The sequence below is a fragment of the Haliotis asinina genome, chromosome 2 (assembly GCF_037392515.1).
Source record: "Haliotis asinina isolate JCU_RB_2024 chromosome 2, JCU_Hal_asi_v2, whole genome shotgun sequence".
Lineage (NCBI taxonomy): Eukaryota > Metazoa > Mollusca > Gastropoda > Lepetellida > Haliotidae > Haliotis > Haliotis asinina.
In genome coordinates this window covers 65282881-65307213 of record NC_090281.1, presented here as the reverse complement: position 1 = coordinate 65307213, position 24333 = coordinate 65282881, and the positions used below count along the sequence as shown (strand labels likewise).

The following is a 24333-nucleotide window of genomic DNA, read 5'->3' as shown; positions in this document are numbered from 1 at the left end:
AAAAATGTCCTGTTACATATGCCAGAGGTGGAATGGATGAGACTGGAGCAGACACTAGTTTGTTTCATTTTTAGACATACAGAGATACAAATATGTTGGTATTAATTATGTTCGTTAGCTTTACGTTCAGTGACTGATGATCTGATGATAAAAACCTTCATATAGACTGAATAAATCGTTAAAGCTTCTGAAAAAAAATGGATTAATTTGTCTCGATAGTTGCCCTCTATTAAAGTTAAAGTCGCATTTAAAAGTCACGACAAAATATTTAATTATATATCGATATAGAAGAGATCAGTAGCTTAAATTACATATGTATAAACCTACATTCATGATTCTTGAGTGTGTTAAACCTATTGACAAAGCGAATATTGTTATCAACTGCAACGTTGTTAATTATTCCTGTATCAAACATTATGTATATTGTTAAGACATCTATTCAATTAAATGCGTGTTACTGTTTGACACAACCCCTTGTTGCCCCAAACGAGAATCAATAACCAAACACTGCCTTGTTTTGTCACGTGGTCCGGATTACCCTGAAATGATTCGCAACTGCCGTAATTTGCGGAGCGGTCTTTTTACCATATTTCTCAAGTCATCAAGACCAAATAAATTTCATATTTTGGTGTCAGTTACATGAAACATTGCTCAGACAGAAATTGTCCTTAGGCGCTTCAGATATACTTTTGCGGAGGCGCATGCAGTCAGTGTTTCGTTAGTGATCCGGAACTGCCTTATGCACTGTAATGTATTCAGCTCGTTTTCAGAAATAGTTCATAGCAAGTAAAAACCAAAATTGACGGTAAATTGAAACAGTAGGTTGACACATTGAGCTATCAATGTTGTACACATTACTGAAAACGACAAATTAACAAAAACAATTTGCGTCGACAACATGTGATGTATTTGACAAATATAATGGGCATACCAGGTAGCAGTTTGCAATGCCATAAAAAGATTCCAAGGAACCTACATTTGTGATAAACATGGTTTATTCTCTTCAACCTTTTATTTTCAGGTTAGATCAAATTCAGCTACAACAGCTTGACTGTTACAGTACTAAGTTTGATCCCTCTTGTATCGTTCTTGTAAAGCATGATTAGAGCACATGTTGTGTTCATATTGTTGTGCAACTTTTAGTGTTGTGCAGACGTATTCTGGCATCAGCGGTATGCATTACCTCTGTCACATGACTGAGTGAGTGAGTGAGTGGGTTGGTGGGTGGGTATGGCCTTAGCAATGTTCCAGCAATATCACGGCGAGGGACACCAGAATAGGCTTCACATATTGTATCCATGTGAAGAATCGAACCCGGGTGTGATATGTCAGACAGAGTGAGAGAACGATTGTGGTTTGTGTCACCGCAGATTTGAACAACATGTCAGTTGTATCACGATGTGCCATGTGGAAGGGAAGTTGATTTAGATATAGACCACAACAAGGGCGAGTCCGTGACAACCTCATCACAGGATTCTGCCACATCGAAGGGAAACAACTCAGTATGCTGAATTTAGGCTCCGTTTATATACTGATGGAGTTTGGAATGGAATCGGGCAGGAGATATTCATAGGGCATGTCCAACGACTTGTTCCTGTTTCTGATAGCCTCTCCAATACTCTCAAGGTCTTTCCGAAATCTGAAACATATGTAACATGATCAAGAAACTCATTGCTAAAACAATATTTGTAATACTCAATGGCTTGATGTGGTAGTTCAAACTCGAAAGTTTTAACAGAGGAACAAACATGAATTAAAGTCCTCCTCAACAATATTTCAGTGATATAAGAACGTGTAAGTATTGCAGGTCTGACACGATGGCATACCTCAAAGGAAACTACCCATGCAATGGGGATTCTTACAAAAATTATCCCTTTGCATGCATCTACCCTTGAAAATACTTACTTTGCAACAATTTCAGTTGCCTTAGGATCAAACACATATTGTACTTCAAAGTCGCCAAGGCTATTGACTCCCTTCTGGCTGAGTATTTTGGTGACGATCATTGCATCAAAAGTCTTTTCCTTGTTGGGTAGGGCATTTAGAATGTCAGCTTCGGTCTTGGGAGTCTGAAATAGGCCCACTAGAATGAGTGTTAAATTGAAAGACAGAATGGATCCAATATTAGTCTGGTTGTTAGTTGGACTTAAAGAATGAACATAATGACGGTCGCAGATCCTACCTTGTCCGCTGGGGGCTTGCCTTCAAGTGTGAGAGGGTATAATGGCGGAAAGCCGTAGTAGTCGTACTGGGGGAAGTTGACGGCGGCGTGCTGGACGCTGCAGGTGAAGATGAACGACGTCAACGTCAGGATGAGGTCTTCCAAGTCGCGGAACTCCCCATTGCCAGGTACTCCCTGGCAAAACGTAAAGTTCTCTCGATATAATAGAAATAGGTTTGTGAAGTATGCTAACAGAAATTTAACTGCCAGAAGTATTGTGGTGTGAAGCCACGCACAGTTTATATAAAATCAGTAACTCCTGGTCACTGTCCACGTAGTCTTACCAGGATGTCTATCCCACGCTGTTATCTACCTTACTGTCCATTCCATCGTTGTCCCTACCGGACTGTCCAATCCATCGTTGTCCCTACCTGAATGTCCATTCCATCGTTGTCCCTACCTGAATGTTCATTCTATCGTTGTCCCTACCTGAATGTCCATTCCATCGTTGTCCCTACCGGAATGTCCATTCCATCGTTGTCCCTACCTGAATGTCCATTCTATCGTTGTCCCTACCTGAATGTCCATTCCATCGTTGTCCCTACCGGACTGTCCAATCCATCGTTGTCCCTACCGGACTGTCCAATCCATCGTTGTCCCTACCTGAATGTCCATTCCATCGTTGTCCCTACCTGAATGTCCATTCCATCGTTGTCCCTACCTGAATGTCCATTCCATCGTTGTCCCTACCGGACTGTCCAATCCATCGTTGTCCCTACCTTAATGTCCATTCCATCGTTGTCCCTACCTGAATGTCCATTCCATCGTTGTCCCTACCGGACTGTCCATTCCATTGTTGTCCCTACCTGAATGTCCATTCCATCGTTGTCCCTACCTGAATGTCCATTCCATCGTTGTCCCTACCGGACTGTCCAATCCATCATTGTCCCTACCTGAATGTCCATTCCATCGTTGTCCCTACCTGAATGTCCATTCTATCATTGTCATTACCTGACTGTTCATTCCATTGTTGTCCCTATCAGACTGTCCATTCCATCATTGTCCCTATCAGACTGTCCATTCCATTGTTGTCCCTATCAGACTGTCCATTCCATTGTTGTCCCTACCTGAACGCCCATTGCCACGTTGTCCCTACCTGACTGTCCATTCCATTGTTGTCCCTACCTGAATGCCCATCCCGCCATCCTCCCGACTCTGGACCATCTCTTTTGCCCAGGCCTGTATTTCTGGGTCGTCAATTAGCCGCTGGGGTGTATCTGATGACAAGAAACATACGATTTCTGTATTTCAGAATCGTTGTTTTCCTGATTCTATCCTCATTTGCTACAGTTTATCCATACATACTAGTAATTGTAACAATAATACTGACCGTGTTTATTGGTATGGGTTCACGAGGATGCATGGAAGCAACACTTCATTCAATGCTTGACTGGTGTATGTGTATTTAAAGTTACAAGCACGCAGCTTTTACATCAATGCTTGGCATGTGCATGTGTATATGAGGGTACTCCCACCTAACATTTCATTCAATGCTTGACAGATACATGTTTATGTGAAGGTACACCCACACAACCTTTTATTCAATGCTTGGCATGTGCATGTTTATATAGTATGACCAGAAATTTTAGAAATATGCACGTTTAATTGGATTTCTAGCATAAACACCCTTCATTGGCTATCATTCAAGAGAGACTGGTCTCATTCACGAGAAACAACTCAGTTAATCCTTTTTCTTTAGTTCGTGAGGAGTTATCCCCCTTTGTTTACTTGCTAGCAAACGACATTTTCGGTGATCCTCAGTATGGGTGGTTTATAGAAGTTTATAAGTGTGGTTTATAATTGATTTTAGAGTTTTATAACTTGGACATCAGATCAAAGTTATTTCAAGTAGACCAGGCATCCCTTTGTCCACTGTCGTGTCATATTGCAAATGGATATGGCACTGAGCATCAGGTAGGCGCAGGTAGGCCAAGAAAATTGACTGTTTAGAAAGTTTAGAAAACTTAAGGCTGGATATGACTGATAGAGGAACTGTGGCTGTCTGTAAGGAGACATACAGAACTGAGCTGCACGCAGTGGGTTGGCAAAAAAGTCGTGGAATTCCATCAACGATCATGAAACCTGAACAAAAGGTGCGAAGGTTGTACTGTTGCTTACAGCAGAGCCATTTTAAGTGGGACAATGTGATTTTCTCAGATAAAATGTTCTGTTAGGCTGTTTCCAAATACACTGAAATTCTGAACCAAACAAACTGAAAAACCTTTGTATCAGCCCCCAAAGTACAGTCCGAAATTTAACGTGTGGGTTGGAAACGCCCCTCTGTATATTTAAAGGAAATATGAACAGTAAGCGGTACACAGATATTTTCGAGGGGCATTTACTTCCATCTGCTCACGTGTTCTACGGACAGTTTTAGATTTTCTAGCAGAACAACGACCCAAATCACCGTTCAAAAGCATTCACAGGCCTTGTCTGGTACCCAGAATATGATAATATTAGATTGGCCAAACTATAGCCCTGACGTAAATCCAGTGGAAAATGTTTTGGGATTTATGAAGGAAAGCGATGAATAAATAAGAAAAATCTGACAAATATTGCTGAAGGGAAAGATGAGGTGGTTCGATATTGGGAAAGCATGGACCTTGAATTTCTTACTTCTTTGATTAGTAGTGTGCCCCGTCGCATTGAACCTGTGTTGGTGCCCATGATGTCTTGACGCAATACTAACTGTTCACCTGTCATTGAATCTGGAGTTGTTCTGCTCACAGGGACTTGTATCGCTTAGAAACAGCGCTCGAAAGACATATATGTGTATAGACCCTACCCTAGTACTATATAAAAGGAAAGGGATGTAACGAAGAAACCACCCCCTGTTCGATCAAAGTTACATGTCACCGCGTAAAATATTTTTAAGGCAACGTCGAGGCCAACGGATCGAACGCTAGATGATTTCCCTACAAAACGAGCCATAAATGGCCACAATCGGATCATTATTTCAAAAGTTATACTCCACGAATCATCGAAAACAGCTACCTCCGCAATTTCACGCCAAAATCATGGATCACCAAATACGGCGCAAACTCACCTTTTAAATTAGTTTATTAATTCCAGACACGTTGACAGCACCAGCGCTGGGCTGGATTCGATCGGCTGCGGCATTCCGTGGGTCGGAAAACTTATTGCAACACCTACATGTCATTTTCTCGACAGTAAGCAAACATTTTCACCAAAATCGCTGGCAAACCTACTCACTTGTCGGCCATACGTGACCTTGACATTCATTGAACTGAGCAGATCCGCGCAAACAGACTCGGGCCATCCGATTGGTGGGAAATAAAATATACAGTGGCAGTGGCCAGTCGGATGGCCCGAGTCTGTTTGCGCGGATCTGCTCAGTTCAATGAATGTCAAGGTCACGTATGGCCGACAAGTGAGTAGGTTTGCCAGCGATTTGGGTGAAAATGTTTGCTTACTGTCGAGAAAATGACATGTAGGTGTTGCAATAAGTTTTCCGACCCACGGAATGCCGCAGCCGATCGAATCCAGCCCAGCGCTGGTGCTGTCAACGTGTCTGGAATTAATAAACTAATTTAAAAGGTGAGTTTGCGCCGTATTTGGTGATCCATGATTTTGGCGTGAAATTGCGGAGGTAGCTGTTTTCGATGATTCGTGGAGTATAACTTTTGAAATAATGATCCGATTGTGGCCATTTATGGCTCGTTTTGTAGGGAAATCATCTAGCGTTCGATCCGTTGGCCTCGACGTTGCCTTAAAAATATTTTACGCGGTGACATGTAACTTTGATCGAACAGGGGGTGGTTTCTTCGTTACATCCCTTTCCTTTTATATAGTACTAGGGTAGGGTCTATACACATATATGTCTTTCGAGCGCTGTTTCTAAGCGATACAAGTCCCTGTGGTTCTGCTAATAATACCTGAGTAATGAGTGAAAAAAAACCCCTAAAAATTACAATCTGCAAGCTCTCAATAATTTCTGATCATACTATGCACGAAGGTGTACTCACACAAGATTTCGATCAAAGCCACGGTTATATGTAGCTTCGTGAACACAACATTTTCTTCAGTGCTTGACGAGTACATGTGAAAATGAAGGTAGTTGCACACAACCTCTCAACAGTTGGTATGGGATATGAAGGCACAGGGCATGCATAGGCATAACCTGTCACAATAACACAATCAATTCGAAAAGGTGAAAACGTTTCTCATTATTGAATAATGCATTCAGCTTACTGTAATACAGGCCAACGTAACTTGTAACGTAGCTTTTTATTGCATTGTACAGTAGTAAACAGTCGTCACGGTAGTAGTACCCTGGTAGGACGTTCTCCTCGGACACCTGAGGGGATGGAAGTATATTATGTTTGTTTAAACCGTCTCGCCGTTTCGGAGAACATAGACACTTCCTATTTTCACGATTGTGTTACAAGGGTGTGGTAATTACACCTGTGATAACATAATTTAATCCTTTATATGTAAATATGCTGAAGGTGTAATTGAATGATCTGGCAGTTTATTGTTTCCTGTCACTGTTAAACTCAGCGAATACTTGGATGAGGCACTTGACCTGAGTCTCATAGGGCAATTGCTTGTGACAATGAACAAATTAATATCATAAGCAAAAAAGATAAAGAAATGTGTGTACAATCTTGTCCCGTTGTGAATATTGTACTAGTAACACGTGCATTTGTTGATATAACTATTTCATAACTATGTGAACAGACTTACAATACCAGATTCCATGAACTCATTCCATAAACTCATTCCAGGAAACTCACCCCTCTCCGTCTGAGGTCCTCGGGTAATGTCCCCTGGATGTCCATCCGCCAGGCTTTTCGTCTAGAAACAGGACGGCTAGGTTGGTGAGTGTGGTTTTAGGCCGCTTTGGATAATATTTGGGCAATATCACGATGTATGTATGTATGTATGTATGTATGTGTGTGTGTGTGTGTGTGTGCGTGCGTGCGTGCGTGCGTGTGTATGTATGTATGTATGTATGTATGTATGTATGTATGTTGGAATTCGATCCAGTGCCTAGCGTTTGACGTGCACATGCTTATAATGTAAGATTCTCCTGGTCGGAAATACAAAGACGAAGATATCACTGATTACCGTTAAACTTCGCATTCCTATCCATTAGCCTCATACAGCCCTACAGGATATGTTACCAAAGTCAAAAATGAGATTATATGCAGATGTATGCATTGTGTAAGGGTGTGTTAGATGTATGTTTTTTATCGAATAGGACCACTTTATTGATGTGACATGGCACGGCTATGGGTACAGAAATATGTTCACTGATGTAGATGGCTACATCTGTGGATTAATTTCCCAATCAGTGTTGACAGCAGAAGTATAATAGCAAGAAATAATGAAGCAGAAGCTGTCCTACCCTTTCCGATTCAGTCCCAGCACACCGTTCCTACCGGCCGACATGGTAGAGTCTATCCATCCGTCAACAGACAACAACTTCACCACAGCAAACCTATATTCATTTGCATATTTATTCCATGCTCATTGTATTGTATTATATCTTTTGTAATTCTTTAAAGTGTATTGTACTGATTTGTAAACTGATTTGTTAACATTATAATACAAAAGTATCTTTGTTGTTCTATGGGTTTACACTTAATTCTTGTCGATTCTAATAAACGTATTGCCTAACTTTGGGAGTGACGATGTAGCAATAGTTACATACTTGTTGATGGCAAAAATATACAGGAGATGCGGTGCCAGGAGTTTGAAGATCGGATGAGAGATGGACACCTGTCTCTCAAGTGCCAAGGAAACCCCTTCCATCAACAGATGTGTATATCCTGGAGCAAGAATTATTATTCATAATAACATTATGCTCGTTCTTTTTCCAAGACATGCAAATGTAGTGATTTCTATGTTACTTTCAATCAGACAGCTTTGACTGTTGTGCCAGCTTACTGTTTGTGCAGTGACGAATGTCGCGCATTCGTACTTCCGTACCACCGACCTAGCCAAATACACTTCCACTGGACATAGATGTGTAACGGTAAAATATGGACTCGGTGCTTGTACATGTGACATATACACACGTATCCCGTACCAACGATCGGGACCAAGTAGACTTTCAAGGTACACACATGTAAAGAGCGACTCGGTCAGAGTCAAGCAAATATTACAGTTAACTTGTTCAGCAAGTCGTTCAGCAATCGCATGTCCAAACTCGCACAATAACCTAAGAGACATCGACCGCCTTCAATACATGGGTATATGAAGACAAACAGAATTTGCAATGCTGAAGAAAGTTGAAGAATTGAAGACTGCATCACAGTTCCTTCTAGGATCTCCAATGCTTAGCTCAAATGGGAATGAGAGGATATGTAAGTCCCAAAACTTTCAAGGTCAATTTCAGGTACTGACCAAGATGGACGAGCGACTGGTGGTAGGTGGCCTCAGCATGGTTGTACCACATCTTGACCAGCAGCCACGTGTTGGAGTCGTCGGATGGTAGAAACACCTGTAACACCGACAGGTGAGGTCACTTTAATCACCAAGCTACCCCACCTCCACTCGCAATATGAATAATTATATAATTATTATTATCTATGCTTCCACCTTCTATTATATTATTCTATTGTATGGTTCTTCCAACCTGACAACAATTATTAAACGAGCAGATGGAGCTCATACTTAACATCTAAAAAACATATACATCTAAAAAACATATGCATGAATGTTTACACGAATGTTTACTGTCAAAACGTGCAAAACTTTTATCATAAAGTGTTGAACATGCATTGTTATTTGGAATATCCACAAAAGGTCAGATCTATAAATCCGATCATCTCTGGAAAATCTTCGGGTTTATATTCACAAACTTATCTGCAGCTAGATCTCGAATGATACAACCCTAGTCCACACAACATAAGGAGGGGTATAACAGCTATTATGTCAAGGCTATAAGCGGCCAGCAACTACCGCCCGAAATATTCCATGGACTTAACTCTCAAAGACCTAACAATAAATCGCCTTAGGAGACACCACTCCCTCCATCAAGGAGACATCGTCACGGTAATACGAATGAAAATAAATAGTCCGTTTTGCCATTCCTCCAGAGAGAGTGTTTGAGAGTAAGGTTTGCCGTAAGCCATGCTATATTTTATACGACATTGCGCATAACCTTCGGCCTGAGCAGTTAGGGTTCAGCGAACGTTTAGCGTGTTAATTCTTTATCTCGTCAACAGGTGCATATGGCGAATCTACATTACAGAAACGTTGACATATATGTACACAGGCAGCTATGACGAACATGCACGTGATGCGTCTGAGTTTAGGCATCTGGCAGTAATGAATCAATTTTCGTTTCACGGGGTAAGTTGTGAAATTGAATTTTTACTGAGCTATCTCGTTTCTTATTTGGATTATGCATATATTAAAGAACGGGATGAAATAGAAATCTTCAATGTGATCATAAGTCATTTTCGGAACGGGGGGTGGGGAGGATGCGGTGTGTGTGTGTGTGTGTGTGGGGGGGGGGGGGGGGTTGGAGTGGAAAGGATGGGGGCGAACTGACATACCCAACCTACCCCACCCCTACCCCTTTTATAATCAAATGCACATTCACACAGGCAGTTACCGGATTAGTCGGTCCTGGGTCCTGGAACAACTGTATGGCTACTGGGAGAAGTCGACCTTCATTGTCCCGGTACAGGAGAAGGATGGGAGCGCATACCTGAAACAAGTCAGTTGTTCAGATAGTGTCAAGAGAAGTAATAGTGTTAAACTAAGTTTCAGTTGACAAGGAGACTAGGCAAACCAAACAAAAGCCATAGTCCGTTTGACTCAAAAGCAGAACGAAGAATTGCGGTGGGGTCTTTACTTATCATTGTAGCGATTTCACAATCGGAAGGAAGAGGTTCCTAATCTATGCGTTTTTCATCCTTCTTTTACATCACTGCCGCCATAGTCTTAAGCCATAACAAACCACGTGGTCTTCTCTTCGGCTTTCGAAGTTGTGGAGAATGTTCAGATCACAACAGAAGAGTCGCTTATCAGACAAGGCTTCTTCAGCAGATCTCCCTTCTAGGAATGGCTGGAGGTCTGCTGGCTTAACGGCCAGTCTGTGAATATACGTACAAATATAACATACATTGTACCTGTACATCATACTTATATAACATACATTGCATCTATAGAAGGTAAACTGTACCTATACAACATTCACTGTACTTATACAGCATGCATTGTACCGATACAACATACATTGTACTTAAAAGACACATACTGTACCCATACAGCGTACAATGTACCTATACAACATGTATTGTACCTGTACAACATGCAGTGTACATATGGAATGTGTGATGAACAATAACAAAAACATACACTGCCTAAAGTAGTCAGTGCTGACATGTTTCAAGGTGACATGCGTGAGGTATAGTGGGAAGTACGTGGTCGTACTGTTAGCGTCACTGAAGGAAATGACAAGCGTCAACAACGGAACTGATGGTATAAACAGAAGGAAATGAACCCGCGATGAAGTCACGATGTTATTTGGAGATATCACAGTATTTGTGGAAAACACTCACTTTTGTGGAATGTTAGAACAAAGTTGAATGAGCGCAGGGCACAGTCCGTTGAGTCTCTGATAACCAAAGAACGATTCATCCTTCCAGAAAGAGCTAGTCTGTAAAGCGCAGACACATTGCACATTTAGTCAGTAATATAGGCACGCGTGTGCACTCACGCACGCACGCACACACGCACAACAAACAAAATCACTCAAACAAAACCACAAACACACAAACACAAGCACATATACATACAAACATAAAACAAACATACACTCTTTCTCTTTCTATTTCTCTCTGTCTCTCTCAAACACACACACAAACACATACATACATACCCATGGTTTGTTGAAGATCTCTCTGACGTACACGTTGCTTATGTCCTCGAGGCTCTTCCACCTCCCCGTCGTTAACATTGTGATTTTGCTCTGAACTATGAGATTCATTTTCAACTTCTGTATATCCCACTAAAACATGAATACCACGACGTTACATGCATTAGTCAATGAAACAAAAGCTGAAAAATATTCACGTGAGGAGAGAGTCTCGTCTATGAAAGACAAGATGAATTCCATAACTGGGACAAGTTTTACATACATGACTCTCTCACGTGAAACACTGACATACAGTCTTGTGACAGTCTTCCTCTATACAAGGGTAAATGTGAATGTGACCACGTCATTGAACTAGAAGTAAAATACATTATTTATTACTTGCGATTATTCAGACTTAAACGAATAATTTATTAGATCATTAAAGTTTAAACAAATAACTTGCAAAGGGTGTCGTCTAAATTTGGACGCTTTTGATTTTATTACATTATGCTGCATATAAACATTTGCAAATAGCTAAAAAGTTTTAGGTTATCTCTCATCGCCGGATGAGACACAGCTTACCCTGTACTGGCTTGAAAACATTTCTTCAGCAGGCAAATCCTTGACCTGAATACAGGAAATACAATGGACAATGACTTAGTTACGCATGCTTGTAATGCAGGCAATCGTTGGCACGTAAGAACATTGTAAGAACTCGGATGAACTGCATAACTGACTGATCAGTATACCTCTCCTACAAACATATTGATAATGAAAGACACGTTAAAACACCGTTGTGTCCAGGGTGAAGGGAGCTACGTATGTAAGAGAAAGGTTAAATGGTTGGCTGGTTCATAGTTTAACACCACATTCAGCGATATTCCAGCTATATGGCGACGGTCTGTAAATAATCGAGTCTGGATCAGACAAACCAGTGATCTACTGTATGGGCATTGATCTACGCAGTTGGGATACGATGTCACCGAGTCTGACCACCCGATCCCTTTAGTCGTTTTTTTTCACAAGCATGGGTTGCTGAAGACCAATTCTAAGTTAGATCTTCACGGGTTGACTAAAAGGTAATACATCTGGACCATGTGTTTATTTCGAGACGAGAATGAATTCGACACACTGAAGTTCGAAACAACGGTGTTTGACTTTACTCAGACTTTCTTGACATGAGCTACGGTTATTTCACCCAGCGGAAGCTAAATCCACCGTGAAGAAAATACTTGCCCTAACGTGGAAGGGTGTATTACAGACAATCCTAATTAGAGATTCCTAGATGGTAACTCACCGAGGCGGGGAGAGCGACATCACTGTTGTCCACCTCGTAGACTTTCCGTTTCTCGTCCAAGTCCAGCCTCCTCTGCTCCTGTTGGACATCATCCTGTGGTAGGAAGGTGTCATTTTCCCGGAACACGTAGTGGTAGTGAGGTCGCAGCCACCTGAACACGGGGAAGATGTAGACGTCGCCGTTAGACTTGTTCTCGACTGTGATCCTTTCAACGTACCAGGAACTCCCAAACCCAGAGTCGTCACGGAATATTTCCAGTTTTCTTAGTTTGCCTAAACCTGCAGTTTTATCCTTTGGCAGTTGAAACACATCCAGATTCCCTCTTTCGAAGTCATTGCGGAAAAAATAGTCGAGATGGAATTTGTCTGTTGATGATCCTTGCTCGTCGTGAAGTATAACAGACACATTTGCATCAGTACCTGCTCCTTGTACGTCCCCAGTCCGTACGTGGATAACAAACTCGTGATTGAAGCCGGACGACATGCTGAAATAGGGGAATGAGTATTGAAGAGAACAACGTTCGTTCACCCGGTTGTGACAGGGGCCACTCAAGCTTATGTCACAACTACGCCGGTACTGTACATACCGATAGGATCAGCACATCTTCAACTATACCTCATCCCCAGTGTCGCGCACTTCGCGTTGTCCTATTACACCAGGATATTTAATGTCACATGTCTCTCACACGTTTGGCAACATTCTAAATATATAGAACGTTGACCCGTGAAGGCAGGTTTTCTTTGAATAACAAACATTTAAATAGGTTATCTGAAAGTGTTGATTGAAAATGTTCCAATTCGAGCCCATTTTAATGACTAAGCACTACAGTCCAAGTTGTGTGTTTAGCTTTACTGTATACTGACATCAAAAGAAACGCAACTGTTTTTCGGCAAGCTTTTAAAACGACAAATACGAACGCTTACTTTTGTAAGATTGCATTTGATTCGAAACTTGCGTTTCTTTTGCTGGTCAGTATGTTACCAACATTGAAACATCTCTAGCTCACTGTGAGTGATATAGATATGATCTACACTTGATTGAGCGAACACTGTCCAGGATGGCCCTGTAAATAGCACGTGCTACCGGAGCCTTTTTTTGCAGGTGCACCGAGCGATTTGGAGAATTTTTTTGGTTATTTTATGTACATAATGTGACAGGTACCTGTGGGTTCCTCCTGCATGTCAACTTTGTAAACCTTGAATAGAGCATATTCACTAACTTAGTATGTCCACATTCAGTTTTGATGTGACATTAGGTTTTGAAGGTTACAACATATGGAGCTCATTTTGGAATTCTGAGCCCTACACATATCCTGATCAGAAAATATGAGTGTCTCACGATATCATAATATTGATTACTTACTAACGTATGAGGTCCTTGTATAAATATTGATGTACATTGCATCACACATGCTTGACGTGTGAGCTGCCATTATTAGCAACATACAACATTACGATGGAAGTAATTACTTTATACTTAGACAAATCCATGTTATTTGCATTTTGCTTTAGAACTTATTTCATGAGAGAAAAAGGGTTACATAGAAACGTTTTGGGGAACAAATAACATTGACTATATCATATTTGGTCAGCAGACCTACAGCTAGAGCAGACATATTATACTGGACAAAATAAGTTAAGGACATTGCTATTTTTTTATTGATATTTTATTAGTACGTCAAGGATCAAATAGATCATTACTAAGATTTTCAAAATTTGTATACGTGTATATCCCCAACTTTGTTTGTCCAGTATGTGATGGAGATACTGGGGAACAATAGTAAGCATCGACCTGACAATTGACCCGTATTAGCATGTATGAATGCCGTCTACTGGCGCTTACCATTGTGAGCGAGTGGGGCTCAGGTTGACAGCGATCAAGTGCTACAAAGACCACGTGAGAGTCATGAGCAAGGCGTGTGCAGCTACGCGCGGAATCAATTTCATCGTCATCGAATGCACGTACACAGTCCTCCATCTGACCTACCTTTCACAAACCGAATGGGTTTACTTATTGCCGTGCACCGCGAACTTACGAAAACGCGTTCTCTGCGCCGGTCCAACTTATCCTTATTTGCCACTACAATTTTGTTATTTATATTTTTTTAACTGGACCAGCGATGAGATATAACATTAAATGATAAACAAGGGACGGATTAATAAATATAAATATAATATTTCAAGGTACGATGACTCAAACTTAAAACTGAAAAAGGTTTTAAATATGGTCGATATGCATCTCTAATGTATTTTTAATTGTTATCATAATTGAAATAAATACAGTAAACGGAAATGTTGATTGGTTATGTGAGGATGAATAATAGTTACAACTATTGGCGAGCGCGTGTTGCTCTGGCCATTCAAGTCGATCGTGACTTCAATTGCTAGGTTTGCAAATGTCAAGTCACTGACATGGGAATCTTGTGTGCGACGTTGACGCAAGCGTCTCCCTTTCATGACTAAGAAGTGTTCAGTGGGTCTGGGATCCTCGTTGGTGCATGCATTCCATGGATGTTGTTCTTGTCGAAGTGAAAACATCGATGGTCATGAGACATACGTCGGCCAACAACGCCTTGCAAACAGGATAAACTTCACTAGTATATTTTTGTTAACTATGTATAGTTATATCTTAATTGTATATGGGCCCTTGGACTTATTACAAATAAACACCTTTTGACTTAACTTTGACCTAACAAAAAAGACCCTTCCTTGCACAGTATGGAGAGGTGCACGCCACTTCGTGCTATCCAACACTACTAAAACTACCGTAACACTGGAGTGACGTTTAAGTCGACATGATACAACAATGCACATCAAAGGAGGGCAACAAGAAAACAAGGCACAGCGGCTGTGACCCTACTTTGACATATACTGTAATATTTATCATGGTCTGTTTGGGAGTCATGCATGGATGAGCTGTACGTAAAGAGATTCTATTCACCTGACTCCTCACTAATAGCCCTGGGGCATTAGGGAAGTTGTCAGCGGGTAATAATCGCAAACCGAGGTCTATTTCTCGGAGACTAACCATTCAAGTCTTATAAATAACGAACCATAAGGAACAATCGACAGTAAATAAAGGTGTTAAGATCAGGAGTGACAACCACGCACGTGTTTGCAAACACTACATGCAGCACGTTCAAACAAAGATGTGTTTTGGTGTCACGTCTTGCAGACAAACATTGGTGCATAAGAAGTTTGTCAATACTTGGTTCCAGTACTCGATAATTAGGTATGTATTTCATGATGTCTTCAGCACGTGTTTCATACAGGGAAAGTTTCATATACATGTATGCTGTTTCGTTGTGTACAGTCGTTATCAACGTTTTGTATATATCGTTAGTCTATCCTCCATGACATACATCTGTATGACGGGACACATTGTATTGTGGGGTGACATTACTGCAGACATCGTGAAAATAATGACAAGTAGCTAAACCAAACTAACACTTACCTCATTCATACAGATAAAACCCTATGGGTGGCTGTCGATGGTGTTGACGCAGATTTGTAGAGGTATAGCTTTTGCTGTCGTCGTTGCTATCGTCATATAGCGACTGACGCTTTTGAAAAAAGTCAGTGTCATGCCCCAAATAGCACATTGATAGGTGTCGTTCACACACGAATGACTCAGTCGAGGTCATAGATTGAGGTGTCAGACGCTACCTGTTCAATTGGAACGTGTTTTCATGCAGAGAGGAGTTTTATGGGTACAGATCCATAAACATCCACTAGTAAACGTGAAATGGACTAACTCTTCTAGTTTTGTCTGATGGGGAATATATCCGACCCAGGCCACGACGGAGTCCTGGTCAAATACAGTGTATACGACATCCCTCTATTTTCAGCGCCCCATTCCACTCTCACAGAGTTCCTCACCAAAACTGAAGCTAGAGATTACTTTCTGACAAGACAAAACATCTTCTTTATATTAGGGGCGACAAGAGATTCATGATCCAATAATTTTACAGTTATAGTCTGTTCCATATTTGCTTTGTGAACGCTATAGCCACTACCTTGGTGTAGTGGTTAGAACGTCGGTTCAGAGAGCGGAAGGTCATGGGTTCGATCCCCGACCTCGTCATACCAAGAGACGTTGAAAATGGTACTTGTTGGTCCCTGGCGCGTTTGGCATTAATGGGTACAACAAGGACTGGTCAACTCGGAGTCTGTATAATGACTGAGTGGGGTATTCATATGCTTAATTGTGGTATTTGTCTTAATGAGCTTGGACTAAAAATGACCAGGTTAATTCTCAGCTAGTACATTAAGCTACACATACACACGCATACATTTTGTGCGAAATATTTTTAAGTGCGACGACAAACCCCATTTTACCTCATCTCACTTGTGATTGTTGTGATTGAAGTATTTTGAGTTCACAACATATGAACCATGTCGACCCATCAATCATGATTTATGATGATATGAACTTGCCGATGTGGACATAGGGACCGGTCACTGATCACTGGGTGAGGTGAGACGATCTGGTGGAAAATCCCGCCACCGCTTTGTCATGAGAGTTGCTGTCAAATCGTTCATAGACTGAGTCCACTCATCCGAGCAAATCCGAACAAAGTTTCACTGATCAGGTAACAATCCTCCAACGGACCGCTCACACAAACCAGGGATGAAATGTTCAAGCTGATGCATGAGTTGTCCAGCTACAATGACCCTACTGCAAGAGGTCACTCTGGCTTGACAACGGTATAAGAGTCCGTACAGAAGTTTGGCGGCATAACATACGGAAGAAGTCACCCATAAAGTACCTTTCTTATTATCCATCCACTCTTAAACTGACAAACAGATGTAGCCTTACTCCACAAGTTTTATGAGGATTATCTAGATCACGGAATATCTAGATATACAGTTATTTGATTTTTTTAAATTCTCATCTTGGAAATGCTTACATTACCAGTTAAACGAAGTAGTCATAACACCATTTTACGTGTCAAAGGAACTTGTCGGAACGAGGCAAGCTTAGATGAAGCTTCATTTGGCATCATATATACACGCAGCTCCCGTGGTGTGTCGCACAACTATATAAAGTGTATATACTGCACAAAGTATAGAGTGGGACAAGGCTGAATATATCTTTTCATGCATGTCGGGTACATGCAGCATAACAAACCCACTGTGTAAGGATTGGATAATATCTTATCAGCACAACACAGTGATAGCCCACGGCAGCACATTTCAAATATTTTTATTAAAGAATGAAGGTTTCTCTATTTCTACATGTCGGTGAGGTTACACACGGCGTCTCATTTAATGAGGAACAGATATCACCATGACATCAGTATACCATAATCTTCACTACAGGACTATTACACCTGATCTGACTGGGAGTGAGTGCGTGAGTTTAGTTATACGCCGCTTTTAGCAATATTCCTGCGACATCACGGCGGGGGACAACAGAAATGTACGTCACACATTGTGCCCATGTGGGAAATCGAACCCCCGTCTCCAGGAAACGAGCGAACGCTTTAACCACTAGGCTGCATCATCGCCCCCTGATATGAATGAAATATGATGATATCACTTCGTCAACGCCATCATCGCCATCACTGGACAGCATCGTAAACAAATATAAACATCTGTAACTAAACCATTATCAGAGGTAGCGGTTCATTGTTAACAGGAGGCATGAAGAGATTCATCTATTGCCTGAAAGGTAAACTCTGCATAATCTCGGGGATCACGAAAGACCGGTTTTATACAATATAAGATAACCATGTATTGTCTAAGTATGTGTATCATTCATACTTAGGTTCATGAAAAATGCATCAGCAGTCTCGAGAGTTGGACATTCTTTTAAGTTGGTATCTCAGGACAGCATGCTAAGAGGGTACGCGAATGCAAAACCTTCAGTGAGTGAGTTACAATTTCACTTCGCATCGGCAATATCACAGCCATATAGCGATAAAAACAAGATCTTCAATTAAAATATCTGTCGAAAGAGGAAAGTCTACAGATATATATTTAATGCTAGTAACGAAATCTAAAATACTTGAACTATTGGAGATGGTACAATTTAAATATTTGCTACCGATCGCCAACAACTGAAAGTAGATCACCATACTAGGTACCACGGGGACGAGCAATACTTCTGCTACTGCATGAACCCTAGCTGGATTTACAACATCCCTTCAGTCGCTGGCGATTGTTAGGGAGTTGTTGACCAAACTTTTAAATCACAAAAATATTACGCTTAAAATCCTGGTAAGTTTGAAATTTACTTTGAGCGTTTTGGGGACGTACGTACCCACTCAGAGGACATTAATTGGACAATATTTTAACCCCCTTGGGGTACAACCACTAACAATCTTGAGTAATTAGGTTAAACTTCCAACCATAAAATATTTATCTATTTACAAAAAAAATATTTTATAAATGCAATAATTAAATTAGAACAGGCACTATGAAAAAGATCCTTCATGGTTCTTGACGGTACATTTAGCTCTACCAATCGTAGCATGTTTGTTGTTTTAAGTGACGGCTAAAATTCAGCACAACTGCACAAGGACCAGAGGCTGAAGGGATGGTGTAAATCCAGCTAGGGTTCCCTGCACGTAGTAAAGGTAATGTAAGTTCTCATTGTGCCTAGTATGGTGATCAGCCTTCAGCAGCTACCGATACTCAATCTGGCTATTTATTTTATTGTCCTAATTTGACAACCAGTTGTACTTACAGGTAGGTAGGTAGGTAGGTAGGTAGGTAGGTAGGTAGGTAGGTAGGTAGGTAGGTAGGTAGGTAGGTAGGTAGGTAGGTAGGTAGGTAGAATGGAAGGCAGGCAATCGTTATATCCTCCGAAGTGGAAGACACATTTTCTGAGAATTTTGTATCAAAAACCTAGGCTCTGAGTTTCTATAAGCAAGTTATTTCTGTACTAACTCACAGACATATGAATACACCTGGTCCGTCAGTCAGTATGTTCATCAGTGGATAAGTCCATCCGTCCTGTCTTCTCAACCCTACTCAATCAATCTTGAGCAGATGTTGGGTAGAGAAATTGTCGTATAAAATAATTTACTTCTACAATTGTGAGGGATCGTCATGACAGAAATAGGACGCACAGTAACGAGCAATACAACAAGAGTTACCTCCCTTGCACAAACAGCTTGCCGTACATCGTGTGTTCGTTGGTCGTAAAGTCAAAATCTGATCATTATGATCAGTATGATTTAAATAACGGAAAAACATGTTTGGAACAGTGCAGTTGTCATCTTGAACGGCACTATCCACGAGAAGGGGGTTTGCAGCACTCAAGTTCCATGTGAAAATCCGCCTCTGTCTGTGGATAGTGAAGATGGATGAAATTGATTGAAAGGCCCAAAGAAATATAGTCAGTTTCAGGTACACGTAAAAAAAGTACTTAACCCTTCCCCCGATGGAGAGTACTTTTAGACTAAAGACAGACATAGTGATAGAAACGATAACTGGAAACAAGTTTGATGGATACACAATGCATTATAGCTTTTCACAAATACCAAATACTCTCAAATTGAACGTTATGTTTATCGTTTCTTCTTAATAGCAGCAAATATATTTCAGGTACCTGAAGTAGCTGTCCAGATCACTATTATAGGGTAGACCTGCACACCTCAATGGAATATTACTAAAAGCGGCGTAAAACCCACTATACTTGCTTACTTAAGCTTCATTGTTTCCACAGGTCATTTGCCCTGCCACAATTTAGATGCAGGCATGTGCAATAGCAGGAAGTTTTCATATAATACGTTCGTGAGCCAGGAAACATGTCCTCCACAGATCCATGCAGGACTTGACAACCCAATGCCAGTGGCAATGGTCTTTTTCTACTTTCACACACTGACCAGTAAGTATATATTTCCTGGACAGGGAAGACAGATTCAGTTTGATTCTATATACTCTTTAGCTTCAATCTGTATCCGGGTTATAAAAGTCAAGCGTACACGTTGCTACTGGAGTGTAATACTTTTCCACTAAATTGATCTGTGGATGTAGACATGTTCATGATGGGATATTTATACATAATGCACTTGCTTTCAGATGAACATGGTGATATTTGTATTGGCAGTCTTTCTTCAAACATACTTGTGTTTTGAGGGTAAGTTAAGTGGGAATTCTTATTACTACCCAATACTTAATGTGTATACCCTAGGCACTGTTCCTTAATCTGCAAATACTGTAAAATCGACAAAACCGTACTGGTCTTCTACACAAAATACATCGCTCAGCTGCAGTGTACGACCTTTCATATTTAGAACTGTCCGGATAAACAAACGGAAGTGATACCTCAAAACACTGGCATGTACGTATTTGCCGTGATAATTATGTCAGGAAGTAGAAAATACACCACCTGTGATTAAGGACATAATAATAACATATTTCTGATTACTTTAGTACCCTCTGGTAAGAATGTCTTTATGTAAAGACATAACATATTGTTATGTGATGCGAGGTTCTGCTATCCACTAATTAGAACGTATGGTTGCTGATGATTGTGTCTGTAGCGCAAGATACATGTCCGTATGGTTGCTGATGATTGTGTCTGTAGTGTAAAATACATGTTAATATGGTTGCTGAAGATTGTGTCTGTAGCGCAAGATACATGTCCATATGGTTGCTGATGATTGTGTCTGTAGTGTAAAATACATATTCATATGGTTGCTGATGATTGTGTCTGTAGTGTAAACTACATATTCATATGGGTGCTGATGATTGTGTCTGTAGTGTAAAATACATATTCATATGGTTGCTGATGATTGTGTCTGTTGTGTAAAATACATGTTAATATGGTTGCTGATGATTGTGTCTGTAGTGTAAACTACATATTCAAATGGTTGCTGATGATTGTGTCTGTAGCGCAAGATACATGTCCATATGGTTGCTGATGATTGTGCCTGTAGTGTAAAATACATATTCATATGGTTGCTGATGATTGTGTCTGTAGCACAAGATACATGTCCATGTGGTTACTGATGATTGTGTCTGTAGTGTAAACTACATATTCAAATGGTTGCTGATGATTGTGTCTGTAGCGCAAGATACATGTCCATATGGTTGCTGATGATTGTGCCTGTAGTGTAAAATACATATTCATATGGTTGCTGATGATTGTGTCTGTAGCACAAGATACATGTCCATGTGGTTACTGATGATTGTGTCTGTAGTGTAAAATACGTGTTAATATGGTTGCTGATGATTGTGTCTGTAGTGTAATATACATGTCCATATGGTTACTGATGACAGTATCCGCAGTGTAATATACATATCAATATGGTTGAAGATGACGGAGCTAAGTAATGATGTTTGACCAAATATAAGGTACGAATGGATGCCCAGCCGGAACTACAGGACCTGACTGTAAGACTGCATGCAGCCCGCACTGTGTAGACCATAGATGCCATCTACTGCCGAGTGGGAGCACAAACTGCACGTTAGGGTGTACTGCCGGTCGTCACGGAACATCGTGCACACTGCAATGTTCACACAGATGTCGCCATTGTGAACGATATGACGGTGATGTCTGCACAGACCCAAAGTCAACTGCCGACCCAAAGGGTAAGATGCATGACATTAACATGTGGCTCATCTGCGTACATCTTGAAGAATAATCGAATTACTAAAAATAAATAAGGTATTAGTTGCAGTTCATTACACAAAAGGTACACTTGTTCGAATGATTCCATTTGAGGAATGAATTGTCATCGTGACCTCTCCGTCTTAAAACATAAAACAAGAATCACGCGTGTGTGTGTGTGTGTGGTGTGTGCGTGTTTGTTTTTGTGTGTGTTTGTGTTTGTGTTTGTGTGTGTGTGTGTGTGTGTGTTTGTGTTTGTTTGTGTGTGTGTGTGTGTGTGTGTGTGTGTGTGTGTGTGTGTGTGTGTGTGTGTGTGTGTGTGTGTGTGTGTGTGGTTGCTTGTACTTGCCAGGACTAATATACACTGGTTTTATAGGGCAAGCTCACTGAGATACCACGTCGCAGTAAAGTGAATACCCCTCTCAGACACGTACCCGTTAATGCCGAGCGCAAGACAGGGACCAACAAGTAACATTTTTTAACGACGCGACCGGAGATCGAACCGGCAACCTTCCGCTCTCTGGTCGGATGAACGTCGGATTGTTGAATGAACTCATCCTATATGTTTCAGATGCTGATCAGGATGGCGCACTGAACTCGAGGATCCTTGTTATTGTTATCACGTCTCTGGCAGTGTTTGCTGGCGTGTGCGTTGTTATCATCTTCCTGCTTGTATACCGGTATGTGCCTTATGTTGTACACTAAACGGTTTAGGCTTTCGGGATGTGACAAGCAACACATTTAAAAACTTTTTCAGCAGGTACTGCTTCTTCTGACAGTTTATGTATAGACAAGTTGTGTCTTTGTGTGCATGAACAGTAAATACATCAAATATGAGGCCAGATATTTCTTCACCTGAACAAGATTTTCTTAGATAAAAATCAGTTTAGTTTTCATTGTACATTTGAAGAGCCGTATACATGATTTCATTTCGAATGAACGTATGTGTAACAGCCAGGTATTTTGTGTTTAACGACCCTTCCACTGTACATTATCCTTTCGATATGAACAGTCGTTCACAATTACATGTTGCTTAATAGACATATTCTTAACATGACTATAGTAAATGTTAGCTTAGAAAACAAAGGAACTCTTAAATCTCAAAAGGGTAACCTTCAAAACCTCATATTATATTTTTTTCAGACACTGCAAAGCAAAAAGAAGACCCCCTCCTGCGGGAAGTGGAGAGGAAGAACGAATTAAACGGCTTCAAAGAAAACTCCCACCCCTGCCACCTCGCCAGTGTGGCAAGGTGAAGGACACCGCCCCACACAACTACCATGAGGTGGAGGAGGCACTTGCAGTGACGTTGAATAAAGGTGACCAAACAGACCATGTTTATGATCTCGACTTCCCAGAACAATCCTCCGACACAAGCTCAAATTCCATGACTCATATACAGATGGATGTTCTTGTTTCTCCGAAGAGAAATACAGAGAACCGAAGCCAAAAGGGAAGAGGGGATTGGCATACAAGGAGCGTGGAGAGGGCAAAGGAGGATCATTCATCAATCAGTGACTGTCATAGTGAACATAGTAGCTGAACAGATAACTTGTGCATTTAATGCCAAAAGCATAGAACATTTATTGACTGATATATAGTGAACATTTTCAGATACAGAGGTATGCGCAGGTTTTATTTGTTGTTAACGCGGTACACAGCAACAATACTGCTTCCTCCTGCTGTAAAGCGGCGGTCTGTTGATAGTCGACCCTGGACCAGAAAAAATCAAATGATCGACAGCATGAGGATTGGTGTATTCAATATACGATGACATAGTAAATATGGCCATAAGTGTGTCATCAAACTGGCTGTGGGCGTTATGACCAAATGTGCGAAACATGATTTAACGAATAAACTGATTTAAATATGTTTACTTACCTTTCAGTACTTTCTTATATGATCCTTTGTTGTAATGACATTTCGTAATCTTTCGGGAATAGACCTGCATATGCTCTGTATGTGATGAACCCACCAAAGGCTATTCACACGTATCGGGAGTTAATGTTGCATATTTCGCGCTGACGTCGGAGTTTCAGTGTTCTCCACACATTTTCAATAATATTTATGTCAGACCTCTGAGCGGGTCACGTCAAGAAACGAATCTTTCCAGCAACGAGTCTGTCTTGAGGTATGGAGGGCGACATTGTCATCCTGAAAATCCAGGTCACACTTGGAACAATCATTGCAATAATAGTCCATAGGTTGTGATCAAACACATTAATGTAGACAATAGAGTCTCCCGTGCCATCAACAGGCGTCAAAAACACCCATTCCACTCGGCGTTACCCTATCTCTCTCTACCCCCCCCCCCCCCCCCCCCCCCCCACACACACACACACACACACACACACAGACCCCACCAACAACAAAGAACAGAAAAGAACAACATCACTGATATTTTACGACCGCCTC

General features: G+C 41.0%; 2 protein-coding genes across 2 annotated transcripts; one reads left to right on the top strand and one right to left on the bottom strand.

Moving 5' to 3' along the window:
* Nucleotides 1–884: 884 nt before the first annotated feature.
* LOC137274165 (allene oxide synthase-lipoxygenase protein-like) lies at nucleotides 885–16239 on the bottom strand. Its single transcript, XM_067807201.1, has 16 exons — nucleotides 15808–16239; nucleotides 12355–12838; nucleotides 11640–11684; nucleotides 11082–11210; nucleotides 10762–10859; nucleotides 10158–10293; nucleotides 9810–9905; nucleotides 8594–8690; nucleotides 7899–8016; nucleotides 7593–7685; nucleotides 6979–7039; nucleotides 6434–6539; nucleotides 3347–3438; nucleotides 2183–2356; nucleotides 1906–2069; nucleotides 885–1639 (listed from the first exon to the last, which is right to left on the bottom strand). The coding sequence occupies exons 1-16, from the start codon at nucleotides 15810–15812 to the stop codon at nucleotides 1525–1527; spliced, it is 2013 nt and encodes a 670-aa protein (XP_067663302.1). The 5' UTR covers nucleotides 15813–16239; the 3' UTR covers nucleotides 885–1524.
* Nucleotides 15495–23799, top strand: LOC137274176 (uncharacterized). Its single transcript, XM_067807213.1, has 6 exons — nucleotides 15495–15585; nucleotides 20029–20190; nucleotides 20385–20442; nucleotides 21663–21899; nucleotides 22490–22598; nucleotides 23062–23799. The coding sequence occupies exons 3-6, from the start codon at nucleotides 20385–20387 to the stop codon at nucleotides 23459–23461; spliced, it is 804 nt and encodes a 267-aa protein (XP_067663314.1). The 5' UTR covers nucleotides 15495–15585; nucleotides 20029–20190; the 3' UTR covers nucleotides 23462–23799.
* Nucleotides 23800–24333: the final 534 nt, after the last annotated feature.

Coding starts and splice junctions, on each gene's coding strand:
- LOC137274176 (XM_067807213.1), top strand. CDS start 20,385: ATGAACATGGTGATATTTGTATTGGCAGTCTTTCTTCAAACATACTTG. Junction 21,900..22,489: donor GTCAACTGCCGACCCAAAGG/GTAAGATGCATG, acceptor TATATGTTTCAG/ATGCTGATCAGGATGGCGCA. Junction 22,599..23,061: donor ATCTTCCTGCTTGTATACCG/GTATGTGCCTTA, acceptor TATTTTTTTCAG/ACACTGCAAAGCAAAAAGAA.
- LOC137274165 (XM_067807201.1), bottom strand. Junction 11,211..11,639: donor TGTTTTCAAGCCAGTACAGG/GTAAGCTGTGTC, acceptor TTCATGTTTTAG/TGGGATATACAGAAGTTGAA. Junction 6,540..6,978: donor AGGACCTCAGACGGAGAGGG/GTGAGTTTCCTG, acceptor CCATCCCCTCAG/GTGTCCGAGGAGAACGTCCT.